This window comes from Fundulus heteroclitus, chromosome 2 (assembly GCF_011125445.2).
Source record: "Fundulus heteroclitus isolate FHET01 chromosome 2, MU-UCD_Fhet_4.1, whole genome shotgun sequence".
In the NCBI taxonomy this organism is placed as follows: domain Eukaryota; kingdom Metazoa; phylum Chordata; class Actinopteri; order Cyprinodontiformes; family Fundulidae; genus Fundulus; species Fundulus heteroclitus.
The window spans coordinates 37991068-38010235 of NC_046362.1; the positions used below are offsets into that span (position 1 = coordinate 37991068).

Here is a 19168-nt window from a genome sequence, read left to right on the forward strand (position 1 = left end):
GCCGTTGAAGCTGTTGATCGTGGCATTTTGTACCAGAAACTATGTGACATCTGCTCAATTCTGGGTTAATCATCTGTCAAATCAATAAGTATCGATCCCCTTCAGTCCTCTTAAATATTATTAATGGTGTACCTTAAGGGTCAGTGTTTGGGCCTACATTGTTTATTTAAATGATATAGGGTGGCCTATATATTATAGGCCAACGCAGGCTTTTGTCCATCTGTATGCTGATGACACCATCATTTACTGTTATGTGCTTGTTTTTGACCAGATATCCAATCTCACCTAGTACTGAATTGGACCTTTATTTATGTCCTCAGAAGGTTCCTTTATTGAGCTCGCATCCTCCTAAAAATATCTTGCTGTAATAAATGAAAGTAATAATGAAAGTCCATGTTTTGAAGCTAACAATAATATTCCCTTTGAAGAATCCGAGGCTGTGTTGTGACACTTTATTTTCGTAAGTCTTGTAAATGTGTTCTGTGTGAGTTTTTACATTTGTGTTCACAGGTCCGTCTAAATGAGACTACCTGTAGAAATAAAGGTTTAATACGAAATGTTATGAAGTGTTAAGATGAAAGACTGTCTCCAAAGTTTGCTGTTGGAGAGCAGCACTATTTCCAGGGTTGGGTTATGGTGCTGAAATAAGACATTTTCACCTTTATCAGGATTTCTGATACATGCTGTGCTTTACGTTTGTGTAAAGAAATCAGGAAACCCGTTCAGAGGGAGAATCGTGGGCTTTAATAACACTGAAGCATTTAGTTTTACAGTGAACTGACAGGTAATCATGCGGTTGGGCTTTGTGTCTATAAGTGACGTCTCTTACAGTGTTTCACATCGGTGGAGGCAAAGACTTCACTGCTACTTGGTGAAAACTCCTGATTTACAATCCAGTCAAGAAATAAAAAAGCCGCTGCTCTGCTTGGTTGCTGTGGCGTAGCTGCAATACCTTTGCTGTCTTTAGACATTCAGTGGCATGAGAGACGGGACGGATAATCTGTCCCCATCTGTGAGCAAGTCCACACAGGAAGGCGTTTTGTACAGTGGTGTGACTACATTCCCTTTTACATTAAATCTGTAGAGCAAAGACGTATCAGCTGATGGGTAGTGCAAAGCCACAATGGTGTCAGACTTTCTGCAAAACAAAAAAAAAAAAAATACTAACACTTTTCTGTGAATATATATATATAAAAAAAAAACAATTTAAGGCCCCAAATATGAAATAAAGCATAACTGCTGCTTTTTTTTTTCAACACCTGCTCCATTTCCTTTTTTAACCAAAGTCCAAACACAGGTTTTAAAGGAAATACGGTAAAAATCACTGATTCAAAAACAGTATATTTTAAATACCAAAAGGATTTCAGAGGACATTCCTAAAAAATAAGTTTGTTCCCACTGGTGTAGATTTTCATAAAGCAGATGTTGAGCCTTCTGTGTTCCAACATGGAACAAATTACCACAGAAATTAGCAACATTACCGAAGACCCCCCCTGAAGTTTCTGGATTGGCCCAAAAACAGCAAAAAAAAAAAATAAGCCTGTAAATCATAAACCTAGCATATAAAAGGTTACATTTAAGCATGACTGTGTGTGTGAGGAAATAATCCAGTGTTCAACAGAGTGCAACATTCTAGCTATGGTGCAGATTCACTGAAATCCTCCCATGAATATAACAAGTGTTAAGCTTTCACAAACAAAACTACGTTTCCCAGAATGCCTGAGAAACGTGAGCAGACATAGCCGATGGTGAAAGTGCATAAAGCTTAAAGTATTTATTAACAGTTTTCTCCTACTTATACACAGGGCCAGAAGTTTACATACGGTTCACCTGGGGCTGTTAAAGACACTGAATTTGAATTTATTGTGAATTTTCTCTCTTAGGTTCAAAGTTACTCATGCAGGGTCAAAAGTAAGCATACACCCTTGCTATTATTATGGTAGACATTATGGAGCCACCAAGATGCTTCTGGCATCACGCTGGACTGAGAAGTTGTCGACCCAAAAAGAAGATCCTGCTCAACAAAAAATAAATAAATGCACGTCTGAAAGCTTGACTGAGATCTGCAGCTGTCCATGCAGATACACAACATGCCTTCTGGTTTTCAAACGCAGGAACGCTGTACCAGCTGTCAGGCATGGTGGTGGCAGCATCATGCTGTCGGGGGGGGGGGGGGACTTTGCTGCCAGCAGTTGCAATGGATACAAAACCAAAGGAGGTCTCTAAATTCCTCATCTTCTTCTCAAATTAACAGCTCAATGGTTGAAACCTGGACACATTTGGGTAAAGCTCATCAGAATTTTAGTTTTTTTCTTCTGGAAAACTTGTTTAGAGTGAAGACCTCCACCTTGTGAGGAAATCTGGGGACTACTCTGAAAGCCAAGCAGTGTTTATGAACTCTTGTTCTGAGCAGGGACTCTAACTCTAAATATCTAACCGCACCGACGCCAGAACCAGAACCAGAACCTTGTGTATATAAAACGTGGAGGAGGTGCAACCGGTTAAGGAACTTTTATTCAAATGTGGGTGCTTATCTGTGAGCCTGCATGTATTCATGTCACTTTGGAAATTAGAAAAATTCACAACAATTTCAAAAACCTGTGCTCCAAATTGTTACTGAAAAATAATGAAAATCGTGTCCTGCATATAACATCAGTTCAAATGTGTCCTTAAAAGCCCAGAATAAATAATATTCATGCCCTCGGTGACTGTGTGTAACCTTCTAACCAAATCTGCAGCTTCACAGTCATCGCCTCTTCCAGTTATCATTCGTGTCCCACCTCGCTCTTACAGACGGGACAGCAACAGGAAAAAAATGCGTTTTAATTCTCAAATCGCTTCCTTCCTGGAAAGAAAAGAAGCTTTTACCATATCTAGAAGTAGATTTACCAGAAGAAGGTCAGGGTCACAGCACTTTGAACGAGTTGGAGTCTGTTTAATTTTCCGTGAAGGACACATTTTATTTCCAGTGGGAGAACTTTTTTTATTCCCTTCTTCAGGCAAAGCTGCGGGGGACACCCGAGCTGCAGGACGGCGAAGGCGGCGACAACAAGAGCAAGGTGGGACCACCATCCTGATGGGAAGGCTGCTTCTCAGCCGGCGTTGAACCTCAGACCCCCGTCAGCCAGAATCCAAGTCTGGGTCCAACTACAGTTGCTACAAGCGTCTGTGCACCAGGTGCTCCTCAGGGTTTAAACCCCCGCAGTCTCCGTGGGACGGGACGTCCAGAGGTGAGCAGCAGGCGGATTAAAACCCCCTGATGGAGGCAGAGTTTCCAGTGTGTCGGTGTGTGGGAGTCCTGCAGACCCAGCTGGGCCACTGCCCCCCCCCCCCCTCCTGGTTTCCAGGCTCAGGAGCAGCAGAGGTTGTCTATGACGAGCGTGACGTCGATGCCGTACACCTCCAGCAGGTCCTCCAGGAAGGAGCGGTCCCCCTGAGGATCCAGCCCCATGGCCCTCATGTGGTCGGCGGTGATGGTGGGATCAGCGCTGCCTGCCACCTCACACAGCGTCTGAAAGATCCGGTTGTTCAGCTCCATGAAGAACCTGGGGGACAAATGTCTCAGTGAGGACCAGATTAAAAATAGCCACCATGTGTCCTCCACGTTTAACACAGAGAGAGGATCATCATCTGATAAAAGTTCTTATCAAGGACTCACAAGATGAAGAGATCCTCTTCGTTTGCCGTGCAGTCTTCGTCCACCTCCTGAGAGTACAGCAGCATTTGTCTGAAAACAGACAAAAAAATGCATAAAAACACTTTTATAGCGACAAAATCTAAGAAACAGCAGATGATGATTTAAAGGTGAAGCAAAAAAAAAACAACCATTCATCCACGTCTGCCAACATGTTTCCATACAGAGATATTATTTAAAAGCTAAAGTGGATTTTTCATTATATTTCCCCTTTTAAAATATTTTGCTGTGTGCATAGAGTCTCTATAGTGCAGAAAAGTTTAATATAACCTGTGCAGGAGCTGCGTAGATCTCTTTACATGTTTGGGTCTTTTTTAGTTTTTCAAGCCGTTCAGTTTTCTTTATCGTTTTTTGAAATAATTACGTTACAGTATTTGTTGCAGAGCTACTAAACAAGTTCATGAGCTTCCAGCTAACTAATTTTGCAAATCCCCGTTTTTATTTTTCGCTGTGATTTTCTAGTCCAAGTTGAAGGATGACCAAAGCACAAGTGGACAAGGTTTGGTTGTTGGGTGTATTAAACCTTTACAGTTCATCACATCGTCCTCCAGGAGACTACAAAGATGGCCGAACGGGGTGTGGAGGGGTCGGGTGTGAAGTGCCTCTTTTAGATTTAAAGAGACGGCACCAAAACAAGTTTATCTCAGTGGTTCTGCTTTAAATAGACCACAACTGAATGATTTAAATGTGAAAAGGAAGGCTTTAAAAAGCATGACATGTCCCCTTTAATATCAACTGAAGCAATGAAAAAAAACTGGGTATTATAAGAACTGAAGAACTTCCTGTAAAATGCATAAAACTGTGATTTCTGGTGAAGAACACATTAGCTCAACCACACATTTATTCACAAGTCCTGAACCCTCACACAGGTGTATCTCATCAGGTACATGAGGATTTATAACTGAACATGAGGAGGACATGATTACTACGCAATGAAGGAGCATTGCCGCGTTTTAAAGCTCAGACATTTAGTCTGGTGCTCCTGACACATGAAGGTATGGCGGACATCACGGTCAGGTCCAAAGATCTTTATGAGGCCTTCAGGAAGAAGATGGAAGCAGCTCCTGGAGCTGGTGAGGGTTTTAAGAAGGCCTCTAAAGAATCTGAACACCGCCGTTCCACCTCAGGGAATAATAGTCTACAGTCCATCAAGGTCTGGATATCCGAGAAGGTTCACCCTGAAAGCATACGGCAAAATCCCAAGAGAAGTCCCTAAAATGTCATGAAGGGACCTGCAGCAGGTCCTTCCTACGGTTGGTGTATAAGTTCATGTCTGTTCAGTCATGAAGAGACGGAACAAGTTAACTTTAACTTCAGTGGGAGGCATGAGAAGAAAAGACCTTTGGTCTCCATGAAAGACATGAAGGTCAGACCAGAGAGAACGTAGACAAAGACCAGGACTACTGGAACAATGTTCTGTGGACAGATGAGTGTAAAACTGAAATATTTTGACACCAGACATGTTTGGGGAAAACCAAAGTACAGCAATCCAGGAGAAGAACCTCTAACAAACGGTGGAGCATGGAGGTGGAGGTGTCATGGTGTGGGGAAGCTCCGCCGCTGCAGGAGCTGACCAGCTCACCATCAGCGAATAAACCATGAATTCTTCTGTGTATCAGAGGGAAATATGAAACCATCTGAAAAACTATGAAAGCTGAGGGAGAACTGGGCCCTGCAACACGACGACGACCCAAAAACATTTAGATAAATCCACCAAGGCCTGGCTGAGAAAGGATAAATGGTAAGTCCAGGGCCTAGTCAAAGCCCAGATCTGACCGAGATGCTGCGGGATGACGTGAAACGGGCTGAACTTGCAGGAAACCCCTCAAAGATCTCACAGATGGAGGTGAGGAGTGGAGCAAACCTTCCTCAGACCAGAAGCTCCTCACTGAAGCCATTTCAGACTAAGGGTGGAAGATGAAGTCAATGAAGGTTCATTTCTGGTCGTAGCTGTAATTAAGTAGTTTTCTTTAAACAAATACATTTTGAAAAATTATAAGATATTGATATATGTGACGATATCTGGATAAAGAACTGAATATTTAACTGGGAATGCAGCGTACCTCTGTTCACTCAGTTTCCTGTACTTCTCCTTGTCTGCTGCATTCAGTCTGAGCAGCGGCTGCAGGCGGCTTCTGTGCGTCTTCACGTTCTGGTTGTCGATGTAGACGTCATACAGCTCCTTCTTGTCCTCAAAGATCTTCTCTGTGGTGCCTTAAAAGCAACAGGATAATCTTATTTCATGGAGCTCTGAGCACATTCTTCCAAAAAGGTATGTGCCGTGCAAAAAAAAACCCACTCACAAGCGACATAAGAAAGCTCCGTTTCCAGGACACTGATGTCAGCAATGTTGACGTAGAAGAACGGCCGCAATTCGGGCACAGAAACCCCGATTCCAGGGATAGAAACATTAGCCAGGCAGCAACAGCAATACACTGAGAGAGCAGAAGAAAACACTCAGATGAACATCTCAGTGCATCAGAAACAGCTGAAGAGTTTTACTTTCTGACCACAGACGGCTGCTCACCCCTGTAGCAGACCACGCCTATGGGTGGAGGAGAGAAGATGAGGAGGCGCTTCCTCAGCAGGACGAACTTCCACAGCACCATGATCTGCTCCCCGAAAAACTGCATGAACTGGGACATGCAGCCTGCTGGGTGGGTGATCTGCAGGAGGGGGGGGGGGAGCATTTTATTTATTGTTTCTTAACGTCTTCTACGTCTAACGGAGCTTCTGTGGGAACATGAGAGCGTTTGGGGGTTCTCAGACCTTCATCTCTGGGTGCATGCAGCGGTTTATGGAGGCAAGAGTCCAGGTCGGCAGCGACGTCACCAAACCGTTTCCTGTTGGGTGCAGAACCGCCTTCTTGTCCTCGTAAAAGGCCTCCAGAGGTGAATACTGGCCCGGACACTGCAGCTGGTGCCTAGAAGGCAAACGTCACGTAATCAACAACGGCATCGGGTCCGACTTCATCCAGATCGGTATAATTAACCAGAATGACAGGTTGTTTTTCTTTTTTCTACATTTCTAATCAGCTCTTAATGTCTTCTCATCAGCAGAACATCCTGCTCACAGCTTAGCTCAAGCTTAGCTAAAAAAAAAAAAAAAAAAACAGATCTGGCATGCAAAATTATTATTTACTCAATCTGTATTTGCTGTAAGATATTTAAAGGGGCCATGACGTCACATCATAAACCATTTCATGTAGTTGATATTGCTGCATATAAAAAAAAAATAGCATCTTGTTGTTTTCGTCAGGCCAGATGTCCCTCCTCAGTAAAAGGTTTGTGTTAATGATATACAGAAGTTGACTTCACTCTGATTGGCTGCATCGCTTGATGCTGCGCTCTGATTGGAGAATATTAAGACGGCCCGAAAGAGACAAAGCTGACCTCGCCTGAGCAGTTCCTTCCATTTGGACATTCATTCATCAGTGCACAACAGACCATATTACACCCCAAACCTCAGTAAAAGGAAATTTGTTATCACGGCCCCTTTAAAAATAAGGAGTTTGTGCAGGAAAAGAGAAAGTGTGCAGACACGCAACAGGAGCTGCTCCTGAGAACCATAAATGAATAAAAGACGTTAACGAGACGGCACTTTAATTCAGTTTCTGTCTGCTGGTTATATTTGCACTATTTAAAGTAGTTTGCACATCTTGACAGTATTTCTGAGTTTGATTCTTCCTGATTTAAGCTAAAGTTGCATGATAATTCATTCTCATTATAGTTTTTATTTGTTGCTGTAGCTAGCTGCCATTTCTGTTAAATGTTGCACATGGAAGACATTTACATCTCTGTTGTTTTATGGTCTTTGGTTAGCTTCTTATAGTTCCCTTCATCCTCTTTCTCTAAATGTGCATCAACTGAGTTGTTTTGTCTCCCACATTTCATAACTTATCTTTTCAAAGCTTATTAGCATCTATTTATGATAATTTCATGTCCCATTCTGATCGTTAAGTAATGATTCTCCCTGAACTGGTTCTCATTTTTTCACATAACCATAAACTTCTATGTATTCATTGTTTGTATTTTAGTTGTTTTTGTTAAGAACCAACAGAAAGTAATGCATGAATGGTAAACTGAAGCAAGATCAGACACGGATTACTTATTCTTTTTTTTTTTTTACAAAAACTAAAATGTTTGGAGCACAAATGCATCTGTCCCACTCGATGCAACCTGCTGGGTTTCCTTAGATTGAAAACTTTGGACCACTCTGTCTGGTGGATTGACTTTGTAAAGTGTCTTAAGATGACATTTGTCGTGAATTGGCATAAATAACCTGATCTGAATATTTGTATTTGGCCCCAAGTCACCCTAAACCTCATGAAGAATAAGAGGCGATACCAGCCTGACTGTCGTTTCGCGGTAAAAATGTCCGTCTCTAGACATTTCCCAGAATAACTCGCTGCAAAGGTTGATTCTACAAAAACTCAAGGTGGCTGAATGCAAATAAATACCAGGAGTCATTTGCAAAAAAAAGCTTGAAAACCATGTATCCGTTTCACATGCTTACATACGTTTATCTGCAACATAAAATTATGATCAAATCCACTGAAGTTTGTAGTTCTAACCTGACAGGATGGGAAAAGCTTCGGGGCGTGAATACTTTTGCAAGGCAGCGTATCTTTTTCTGTCTCCTCTTTTTTGATTTTGCTTCTTTCTCAGTTATTGTTTTCCAGGTGCATTTGAATCTTTTTTTGCCTCTCTTTGTTTTTTATGCCAGTATCCCATGTATCTGGTTTAATGGGCCTGTTAACGTCTCCGTCTGAGTCCAAAGTCCAGCGCATTTATAACTGAACTTATTTCCCTCTGAGCCGTCAGTTATGCTGCATGAGAGAAATAAAAAGCTAGAAACTTTTCACAGTTGCAAAAGTGATTTAAAGCACTATTCAGGTGTCTTTAAACTAAACAACCACTGAAGGTCAGGAAGATGGATCCCTGTGGCGCTTCTTTTATATTTATCCATAGCGAGAGAGTCAACTGTGAACGGTCCACAGAAGAGGAGCAGAGTCATAGAAAGGAGGAGAAAAGAGGCTGTCAAGGTTTCTTCATGCTTTGTGTTTGGACTCCAAGGGGGAAACGGCACGTCAATGGCTTCCTGTGACGGAGGCGCTGGCTTCATGTTTAATGGATGAGAACTCTTTACACAAAGAAGCACGAATAGAAGGAAAGCCTTTGTAAAGAGTTTGGTGAGGAATAAATCAGGAAGGCAGACAGACACGGCTGCAGCATGGCTCACCTGACTTGGTTCTCCAGGAAGTGCATGTAGCGGTAGAGCAGCGTGTAGGACGGAGACAGAATGCCCACAGACTTCATCCTCGCTCCGCGCTCCAGCTCGCTCTCCACAGGCATGTTGGCGAAGCAGGCCAGCCCGAAGTAGCTTCCCTTACGAAAATATCTGAATATCAGAAGCAGAAGGGATCAGCGGGGACAGACAGAGACACGGACGGCGTTGTGCCGGACGCGGGGGACACACGGATCAGGACCTACATGAAGTCGCTGCTGATGCGATGGGAGCCGCTGGCCATGGACTTGAACTCCACTCCGTCCAGGTTGACGTCGTGAGGCATGCACCACTCCACCATGTTCCCTGCCGTTCACACACAGACGGACACGCAGTCACTTCCCCTCCTTCCTCCACGGCTGGATGTTCCTCAGGTTCAAGAGTTCAGCCGCTCCAGAGAAACGCTGACTAAGAGCCTGACCTCCAGTAAACATTAACCTGACGGCGTCTCTGCTCTTAGATTACTGCAGTCGGTTTGTTTTAAAACTTTACATCAAAATAGATTTTACACAGTTGGGTCTGAATCGCCTCTGGTTGGAAGCTTTAATAAACAAAACAATCAACGTTAACCGGCAGAAAACACCACGTGTAGATTTCCACTGCAGGATTTAACAAAACATGTTTTTAAAAAGTGCACCAGAGGAAAAATATACGGTAAAATCAGCTTTTTGGTGTCAACTAAATGGTTTTACAGATAAAGTCTGGATGTGCGGGGCTCTGCAACCTGTGGCTCTTCAGGCCCTTAATAACTTTGGCCAAAAGCTCTAAAGAATCATGTTTAAAAATGTTACACTAATTTAAAACAATGCAGTTTTTCCAGGTCTATTCATCCGTAACATTTCCACAAATTATGGCACTAATAATGTAAGCAATATTCCTTTTTAATAAGTTTTATTTTCTGTGAATAGGGTGTAATCATGTTATTTTTTTAATTATAATTATAGTAACTGAATACCCTGTTGAAGAAAAATGTATCTAAATAAATAGCTCTTTAGTTTAAAAATCTAAACTAATTTTCTATAGCAGGCGTTATAAAAGCAGGATATTTGTTTTGAAGCGACGCTGCTTTGCTGGATCTGAACGAGCGGAGGGTCAGGTGAGGTCTGCAGGTTCTCCAGACATGTCAAATAAAAAATAAACCAGCGTGTTCTTTTTTTAACACATAAAGTCCTGTGAACGATGGATTAAAGGCCAGAGATGAAAACATTTCACGCGAGGACCATCTTTAACCAGGTGGATCTCACCTGACTCACCTGATCTGGAGCCAAACGTCACCACAAACACAGCCACGATCTGGTCCCTCTCCTCCCGCTGCTCCCTCGCCGTGATGCCGGGGAACGGAAGACCGCGGGCCGGACCGAAGAGCTCCGGCCGATCGAAGCCGCAGCCGGGGGGCTTGTCCCTGCTGACAACCACAGCTGTCCGGTTCCGTGTGGGGCTGTAGGTGACGGCGGTCGGGACGCCGCCGCCGCCGCCGCTGCGCCCTGCACCGGGCGCGGCGCTCGTCGGCTGCGAACTTTTCTCCGCCGCGGCGGCGCCGTGGTCCCGCTGCGGCTCGGGCGGCGGCTGGGCCGCTGGGCTCGGGTAGGGCGGTGGGGTCTCCTCCCAGTCCAGCAGCGGGGCTCGGTCGGACTGCTCCACCATGGTGCCGCGGCCTCCGGGGACTCGGTGAGGGCAGCGAAGCGGCGGGAGGCTCCGGCGGTGCGGCTGCGTGGAGCGGCTCAGACGCGCGGCTGGACGCGGATCATGATGTCGGGGCTGTTTTTTCCGTGGATTTGTAAGCGTGTCACATCCACGGACGGGGTGATTTCACTGTTGTGATGACGTAGCCGACTTCCGCCCACGTGTCTCCATTACTATTTCATAGCATGACCTAATTTGTGTTTATTTAGCTGCACACAGAGATCTGGACGTTATTGCAGTTCAGTGTTGAACATTTTAAAAGTTATTTTGGTTTTCATAATATAAATGTTTATTATTAATGTTATTTTTATTTTTTTTGAAACAGATTTCTTTAGAATTAGATTATTATTTTTTTTAAATAACAACCTTTACCTTAAACATGCTTGTCTCTAAGCCCACATTTCTGTACTAAAACTTATATTTTATCGGTCTGATGTGATATGTTGTATTTTCATGATCTGTGAGCAGAAAATCATCACAATTAACAGAAATAAAGGTTTTAAAACACCCGTCTGTGTCATTAAACTGTTTCACGAAGTAATGGAGTAACTGAATATATATATATATATATATATATATATATATATATATATATATATATATATATATATATATATACTTTTTTTCCTGTCAGAAAGAAGCTTTATGGGAAGATGGAAATATTTATAAATATGATTTAGCCAGGTGTATGAATAATTTTTGAAGTTAATGGGCATATGAGTAAACCTAATAAAGAAAAGCTAAACAATAAATACAATAATTTACTTTGTAAAGTAAATTAACTTCATCAAGTGAAGGATGAACATACTGGTCTAAATAATTACATATCTATATTTCTAACTATGTATCTATCCCCATAAATAATCAATCAAGTTTTCGTACTCAAACATTTAATATCGATAGAAAGGTGTTTAACATTAGTTATCCAGGAAGTTAAACGAACGACCAATCACAGCGCTAGGTGCGTTGACCGGGTGCGTTAATTTATTTCAACAGGAAGTGTTTTACATGCGTGGCGCGGAATGTGAGCGTGTTTGTGGAGGAAATGCGCAGGGCGTTATGTTTGTAAGTAAACATGGCTTTCTTTTGGGGGGAAATATACATTTTCTATTGCTTATAATTTCCATAAGTGGTTTCTGTTGTTATCTCTCAATTATGCTGCATTTTCTTGTAGGATACTTTAATTTCTCTGGTGAAACCAAGAAGATAATGTCCTAAAACCTGAGCTCATGTGTTAATCAACAATACTGACCACCACCCTAGGGAAGGGAGGGGGCTTTGAACTAGATTATTTATGATAGAAATGGGCCTATACTGAAATGTTTTTTTATGTTAGGCCACTTTTTGTTTAAATCAGGGGTCAGCAACATGGTGCCCACTGGCACCAAGTAGCCCCCGTAGACCACATGTGGTGCCCAGGGGCCTAATCTAAAAAAAAAAAAAAAAAAAACAATTAAAAAAAAAAATCACATTCCACCAGTGAGCTTCATTTAAAACTTAATTTTATTACATCCCTTTTCCTGTTTATTCACACTTGCATTTATATTGATTTTAAAAGGACAATATCTACAACAAAGCATGAAAAACTTGTTTATTTTACATAAAGTTAAGGTGAACTCCTTCGTATGACACGACGCCACTAAAGTAGCTCTCAGTTTCACAAAGGGTGGTGATCCCTGGTTTAATTAATTGTAGAAATAAAATAATAAAACTCCTTTATTTTCAGGTCCTGGACCCCATGACTCCGGCTGAAGGCATGGCGACGTTGTTTAATGACGTCAACCAGCAGCTGGACTTCTCCAGCTGTGGCGAGGAGGGAAACAGCAGTGACACCACGTCTGACGACTGCGTAGCCGTCCACAACCCCAGCCTGGCCTGCAGGACCCCCCGGGTGCAGCGGCTCCGCGGCAGGAGCAGCACGGCCTCCTCGCCTCTGCAGTGCACCAGCCCCATACCTTATGCCTCCTGGAGGAAGCTGAGGCTGTGTGAGAGCCCCAGCACACCCAAGGTACAGAATGACCCTCTGGTCACTGGTTTGGCTCCATCTGATCAATCTGAGTTGCCTTTTTCTGCCTCTTCTTGCAGAGTTTGCTGTCCAAGTCCACCCAGCCGTTCTCCAGCTTAAAGATAAGTCACCGTCAGAGGAGCCTGCGCTTCACCTCTGCTGCTGCCAACCTCGTCCAGGCTCCCTCCGTCAACGTCAATCCTTTCACTCCGGATACGGTCCGCAGGAAGAGCGAGCTGCAATGGAGGAGTGACGAAGACGACGGCCACGATTACAGGAACAAGTATTTCCACTCGGCTTTATTTTAATAACACCTTCTGTTAATTGGACGTTTCAAAGTTCTTTACAACACAAAAAAAAATAAACTCGTCTGTCAGGAGATTAACAAGTCAACAATAATTCAACTTAGAAAAAAACGTGTAATAAAATAAAATTAGAAGCAATAATCTGCTTGAATTGAGCTGATTCTACTGCCTGACAACAGAAGGTGAGAATGTGGTCGTAGGGGGAGAAGATCTTTAGGATGGGCAGAAGAAGTTAACGTTGCGTTCCCATGATGCCAGTGCAGGAGGAATGTAATCGGATCTGAAGCCGCAGTGCAGTTTTTTGGACAACCAGCGTTGTAGTTGTGCAGGCTGAACGTGAGCCCGTCTGGTAAAGGGTGCCTCTGAGATTAAAGAATACTGTAACGAGAGATTTAGAAGCTAAGTTTTGGTCAAAGACGATACCAAGGTGTCTCGGTGGCCAGAGTGAAACCGTCTGGAGAATGAATGGCATTAGAAACTCAATCTTTGAGGTTTTGGCCGCCGACTGTTTCTCACTTTTTGTTTTTTAAAGTGGATTTTATTCTCATGCTTCATAGATGGTGCAGCGTTGTCTGTATAATTACATAGATAATCACATTCTCTAATAAAGGGGAACCGAATGGGTCCGAGTCCAGAACCTTGGGGAACCCCGTGCGTGACTCTGAACCGAGGATCCATTAATGGAGTGTACTTGCATTGACTGAACTCCATCAGAAAAACACAACTATAACCAGTTGAGAACAATCCCTCTGATCCAAACAAAGAGCAGCACTGAAGTCCAACAGAACCAGAACAGAGACGAGACTGTAGCAGATCACTTCTGCCGTTTGCTCTAAACTTACTGAAATGTTTTAGAAATGGAAACTTTAAAAGTTTCCTAGAACTTCAGAAATAAAAGGTGAAGTAGGTAAACGTACTTGCGTACGGTAAATCTAATTTATGCATTTTCACTTAAGCCTAGTTTTGAATGGTTTCATCAACATAGTTTTGATTGAGGAAAACCGATCAAACCTGTGTGGAAGTAAATGTGTTGTACCTGCTCTCATATCTGGACTCTTTCTGATCAGACTATTAAAGCTTAAAGTCCTCTCTCCGTCTTTCAGGTTGAAGCACAGCCTCACGTCATCTGAAGAGGATGACGAGGCCTTTCTCCCACCTAAGGTACAACTATTTTTATAAATGCCCACGGTTGAATATAATCAGATGGTGCTGATGGAGTTTCATCATCCGGCTCCGTCGTCTCCTGCTGCCGCCTCGTCTTTTGTCCAGAATGACACGCTGCCAGTTCTGTTTCCGGGATTTCTCTAAGGAGTCTCCGGCTGACGACGATCAGACCTAAATGCTGTCAGACGCATTCCCTTTTTTTTTTTTTTTTTTTTGGGTGGAAGTAGCACCATATTTGGTGATTTCTGGGAAGAATCCAGCGTTTCCCTTGCATGACGCTGTCGTCCTTGTTTAGAAGTGTTTCAGATTTCTCTGCTTTTTGGCCTCCATCCGACAGAGACGCGCGGTCCCGGCCTTCATGCTGTCGCGCTACGAGAGCGAGTTCCTGGAGCTGGAGTGCATCGGCGTGGGCGAGTTTGGGGCCGTTTATAAGTGCGTGAATCGGCTGGACGGTTGTCTGTACGCCATCAAACGCTCCAGACGTCCCCTGGCCGGCTCTGCCAACGAGTGAGTCGCCGTTTCGGGCACCTGGACCTGATCGGTCAGCGTCTCGTGATCTGTTCATGAAACGCTTTGTTTCTACTCAGGCAGCTGGCCTTAAAGGAGGTGTACGCACACGCTGTTCTGGGGCACCACCCACATGTTGTCCGCTATTACTCCGCATGGGCAGAGGACGACCACATGCTGATTCAGAATGAATACTGTGACGGTGAGTCTCACGCTCGGAAACGAGCTGCACAGCTCATTAAAATGCATGTTTTTAAAAAAAAAAATACGCCCAGAAATGTGAAGGTGGCAGGACAATCGACATATGAAGCAGCTATCCTCTAAAGTCATACATTCAGTTTCTCAGTTGATTAGATTACGCCGTCCATCCGTCGTCTCTGGTCCGGGTCGGGGGACGGTGCTGATACCGTCTCCAGCGGGGACAACCCTGGACAGTCTGCCAGTCCAGGGTTGTCCATCACAGGCCAAGTAGAGTTTGCGTTTCATTTGATCCCAGAGTGTGAAGGACGAGCGGAGACGATCCAAGCTGCTGAGGTCCGGTGATGGTTTGAGGAACCATGTCATCTGCTGCACTGCAAAAACATGACTAAAAATAAGTAAAGTTTTCTTGAAATTAGTGTATTCATCCTTGATTTGAGCAGCAAATTTAAATAATCTGCCAATGGAATAAGAATTTTGCACTTAAAATAGGAACAACTCATCTCCATCTTATTTCTAGTGCAGTTTATCTAATTATCTTATTTTAGGTGTAAAAATACTCGTTCCATTGGCATATCTTCTTATTTACCTGCTCAAATTAAGGACAAACACACTAATTTCAAGAAAATTGTACTTATTTTTAATTGAGTTTTTGCAGCGTGGTTCTGGTCCACTGGGTTTGATCGGGTCCACAGATACAGCGGCATCTACCAGGACACTTTGGAGCTCTTCTCCTGACGAGCTTTATGAAGATGATTGGATTTTTTTTAACAAGACTCTGTGCCGACCCACGCTGCCAAAAGTACAAATACCAGCTTTAATCACCATGGTCACGCCAGCAAAGTGGCCTGACCCGAACCCGGCAGTGACACCAGAACCAACAAGACAGACGAACTGATGGTCTCTGTTCAGCAACCTGGGCTTACCTGAACGCCTCAGCAGAACCGCAGGCTGGTCTCCTCCATGCCACGCTGCAGTAAATCATGATAAATGAGCCCAGACAAAGTTCTGAGTGCAGATTTGGTTCCGTAGGTCCGCATTCCTTTATGATCAATCCCGTTATTAGTCTGATGTAATCAGTGGCGGTTCTAGAACAAATTTACCAGGGGGGCCAAGGTGGGGCCAGTGTTTTTTCACAGGGGCACAGAACAAAAAAAAAAAATAAAAATAAATAATAAAATGCCAATATTTAACTGTGGAATAATATTAAGTGAGCCACTTGTGGCTCTGGAACTGCAGTTTTCAGACCCCTGATCTAGCAGTTGAAAACTTTGCCCCCTGCTCAATACAGCTAAAGCTAAACGTGAAACATCTTAAGTTTTAAATTCTTTTTAAGTAGAGTAAAACTATATAGGTAAAATAATAATAATAATAATAATAATAATAATATTGGTCAAAGTGACCAATCAGTTATGGTTTCTTTGCCATTGCAAATAATTATGAGAAGTGTATTTAATATCATGTCTTTAGTACAGGGGCCAGGACCATTTCTACAGGGGCATGGGCCCCTGTTGGCCCCTGTCTAGAACCGCCTCTGGATGTAATGTTGTAACTTTGGGAACATAAATTCTGGGCATTTCCTGGACAGAAAGCCAGAATCATTAAACGAATCGCTCTGTAAAGACCAAATCTATACAGAGCAGCTTTCACTTTGATTCACTAAAATAACCATATTCTAATTTGTTATTTGTTATTTATTTTTGTTGTTTGTGCTAAGGCGGGAGTCTGGGTGACGGCATCGTGACGAGAGGAGCGCAGGGTGAGCTGCTGACGGAGGCTGAGCTCAGGGATCTGCTTTTACAAGTGGCCTTGGGTCTGAAATACATCCACAGCTCAGGCCTGGCCCACCTGGACATCAAGCCAAGTATGTTCTGTCTTTGCTTCTCGATTTGTACGCTCCGGTTCTGGTAAACCTGCTCCTCCTCCGACTCTCTCCAGGCAACATATTCATCTGCCAGCAGCCCAGCGCAGAAGCTGGGTGTGAAGGGGACAGCGATGGGGAAGATGACGACGGCTCTTCAGCTGGAGTCCTCTACAAAATTGGTATTTAAGGATGTTTGGTTGCTTGGATTGCTTCTTTTTGTTAACAAATCCAATTTTTCTGCAGGCGACCTTGGTCACGTGACATCAGTGAGTAGTCCTCAAGTTGAGGAGGGGGACAGCCGTTTTCTGGCCAAAGAGGTTTTGCATGAGGTAATCATGTTCTCGGTGCTTCACCGTGTGCTGCTGGGTCAGAGGCACTAAACTATTTCCTTCCCAGGATTACTCCAACCTCCCTAAGGCCGACATATTTGCTCTGGGCCTCACGGTGCTGCTGGCAGCTGGAGCCCCCTCCCTGCCTCCTAATGGAGACCAGTGGCACCGTCTCAGAGAGGGGCACCTCCCTCCAGTTGCACAAGAGCTCTCTCCTCCCTTCAAAGATTTACTTCAGGTATTCAGACACAGACTGATTTTTTTATTTTTATTTTTTTTACAACGTCCACTTGTATAAATGTGTCTGATGTTCCTTTAACTTGTCGTTTCAGTCGATGCTGGATCCAGACCCGATGAAGCGGCCGTCTGCCAAGGAGCTCTGCAAGCACACCCTTCTGCGGGAAAAGAGGACGGAGAGGCTGGCTGCTCAGCTGCGTAGGGAGCTCAATGTGGAGAAGTTCAGGACGGCCATGCTTGAAAAGTGAGGAGGCAAGGGGGGAGGCTGCCACCTCCTGGTCAGACTGGGCATTACTATAGAAGGAAAAAATAAGGTTTGCAATAGTGATGCAGAATGTAGAGGTGCCACCAGGGGGCGCCAGTGGGGCTACAACCACTACTATAACGCTAATCTTACCTAAAAGCTGAATTCTCTCAATATTTGTGCGTTCACAAACTCAAGAATCGATCTTGTCCTGGTCTGGCTTCAACTGTTTGTGTCCAAATCAAAAAAAGGGTTTGGACCAATCACGTGGCGATATTAAGGTTGACAAACCGCTGCTAGGAAAGCAAGAATAAACTAAAGCTGAACAAACATGGCAGCGCAGGAGGACTCGGGCGTAGCTGCTGCTGTCACATCCGTTCTGGAAAGAATTCAGGAGTTAAACTCTTCAGGAGTAAAGAACAGCAAAAAGGGCCGTGACCAGCTAACCGTATTTTTCAGACTATAAGTCTCACCGGACTATAAGTCGCTTTTATTTAGAAATTTTATTTCTCACAATCCAAGACTAAAAACTGACATTTAATCTTGTAAGGCAACAGTTCCACAGCTGCATCCTTAATCAACTGAATAACCTGGAACATACCTGGGAGGATAAATGGAGTAAATTAGCATAAAAAACCAGAAACTCCAACCGGGAAAGTTCTGGTCAGAGCATTTCGGTCCAATTACGCTAAAATTAAACCATGGATGTAATAGTGCTAAGCTAACAGTATAAGCCAGATGTTTCAGAGCATAAAGCTGAAGTACATCAGAGAAGTTGTAACCTGGCCGGGCAACAGCTGTAAGCTAGCGCTAGCTTTTATTAGCTTCACTGCAGTCTGGTGCTTAGATTTTCATCTTGTACCGTGATTGGCTAAAACCAAGCTTTGGTAGGCGGGCACTAGGTGTCTCTTCGCCCAATCAGCTCAGAGAGTTCTGCTGAAATTCTCTCCTTTCCCCACCCGGATTGGCTGGGAGCAGAACCAGACTGATAATATGCAGCACTAGCGTGCTACGCATCAGTCTGGCTGGCCACACTCGAAGAAATGAGCATGAAGCTGCAGCTTTTATTTAATGATTCACATTAATGGGGGTTTATTTTATTTTCACAGGGAGCTCCAGGAGGCGCGGAAGGCGGCCTTGTCACCGAAGCCGAATCTCTGCCCTGGGTTGAAACCTCCAAATAAGCTAGGGTCGGCACCAAGAATGGGGAGAAGACTCGTCGGCAGGAAAACTGCTCGATCAGTCAGCTTTGGTTGTCCAGGCTGTGGCGTGTGACGGGCATGCCCCCCCCCCCCCCCCCAGCCCCCCGTCTAACAAATGGGACGGGTCTTTGTTACAAGTCTCTCAGGAGGAAGTTCAGTGAACTTGTGTAACTGAAATTTAGACATAGTTGGCTTTAGCAGGCTAATTTGATTCCTGCTGGTCTCATAACTATTTGGGGTCATTACCCTTGGCTGCTCATTGGCTTTATTTTTTATTGTAAATAAACATTTTATTCTTTCTTTTTTTTAATGCATGCATTTTCTTATTTGTGTTTTTCCTATTTGTGGTCTAGTTTGCTGTGTGGGTTATTTTTATGGGGAATTTCCAGTAATTCTTTTTTTCTACCTCACCTATCGGCACTGAGCTGTGTACTCAGGAAGTATGAACCA

At 43.8% G+C, this 19168-nt stretch overlaps 2 protein-coding genes across 2 annotated transcripts; one reads left to right on the forward strand and one right to left on the reverse strand.

Moving 5' to 3' along the window:
• Positions 1-2447: 2447 nt before the first annotated feature.
• dennd11 (DENN domain containing 11) lies at positions 2448-10922 on the reverse strand. The gene is made up of 9 exons (XM_012862909.3): positions 10234-10922; positions 9187-9286; positions 8936-9094; positions 6464-6617; positions 6222-6360; positions 5998-6129; positions 5758-5908; positions 3659-3727; positions 2448-3545 (listed from the first exon to the last, which is right to left on the reverse strand). Exons 1-9 carry the CDS (start codon positions 10622-10624, stop codon positions 3350-3352), a joined length of 1491 nt encoding a protein of 496 aa, XP_012718363.2. The 5' UTR covers positions 10625-10922; the 3' UTR covers positions 2448-3349.
• Positions 10923-11589: 667 nt separating this feature from the next.
• wee2 (WEE2 oocyte meiosis inhibiting kinase) lies at positions 11590-18870 on the forward strand. Its single transcript, XM_012862976.3, has 12 exons — positions 11590-11728; positions 12390-12671; positions 12749-12951; positions 14077-14134; positions 14475-14644; positions 14725-14846; positions 16560-16706; positions 16781-16885; positions 16950-17035; positions 17103-17273; positions 17368-17516; positions 18626-18870. Exons 1-12 carry the CDS (start codon positions 11672-11674, stop codon positions 18789-18791), a joined length of 1716 nt encoding a protein of 571 aa, XP_012718430.2. The 5' UTR covers positions 11590-11671; the 3' UTR covers positions 18792-18870.
• The last annotated feature ends 298 nt before the right edge of the window (positions 18871-19168 follow it).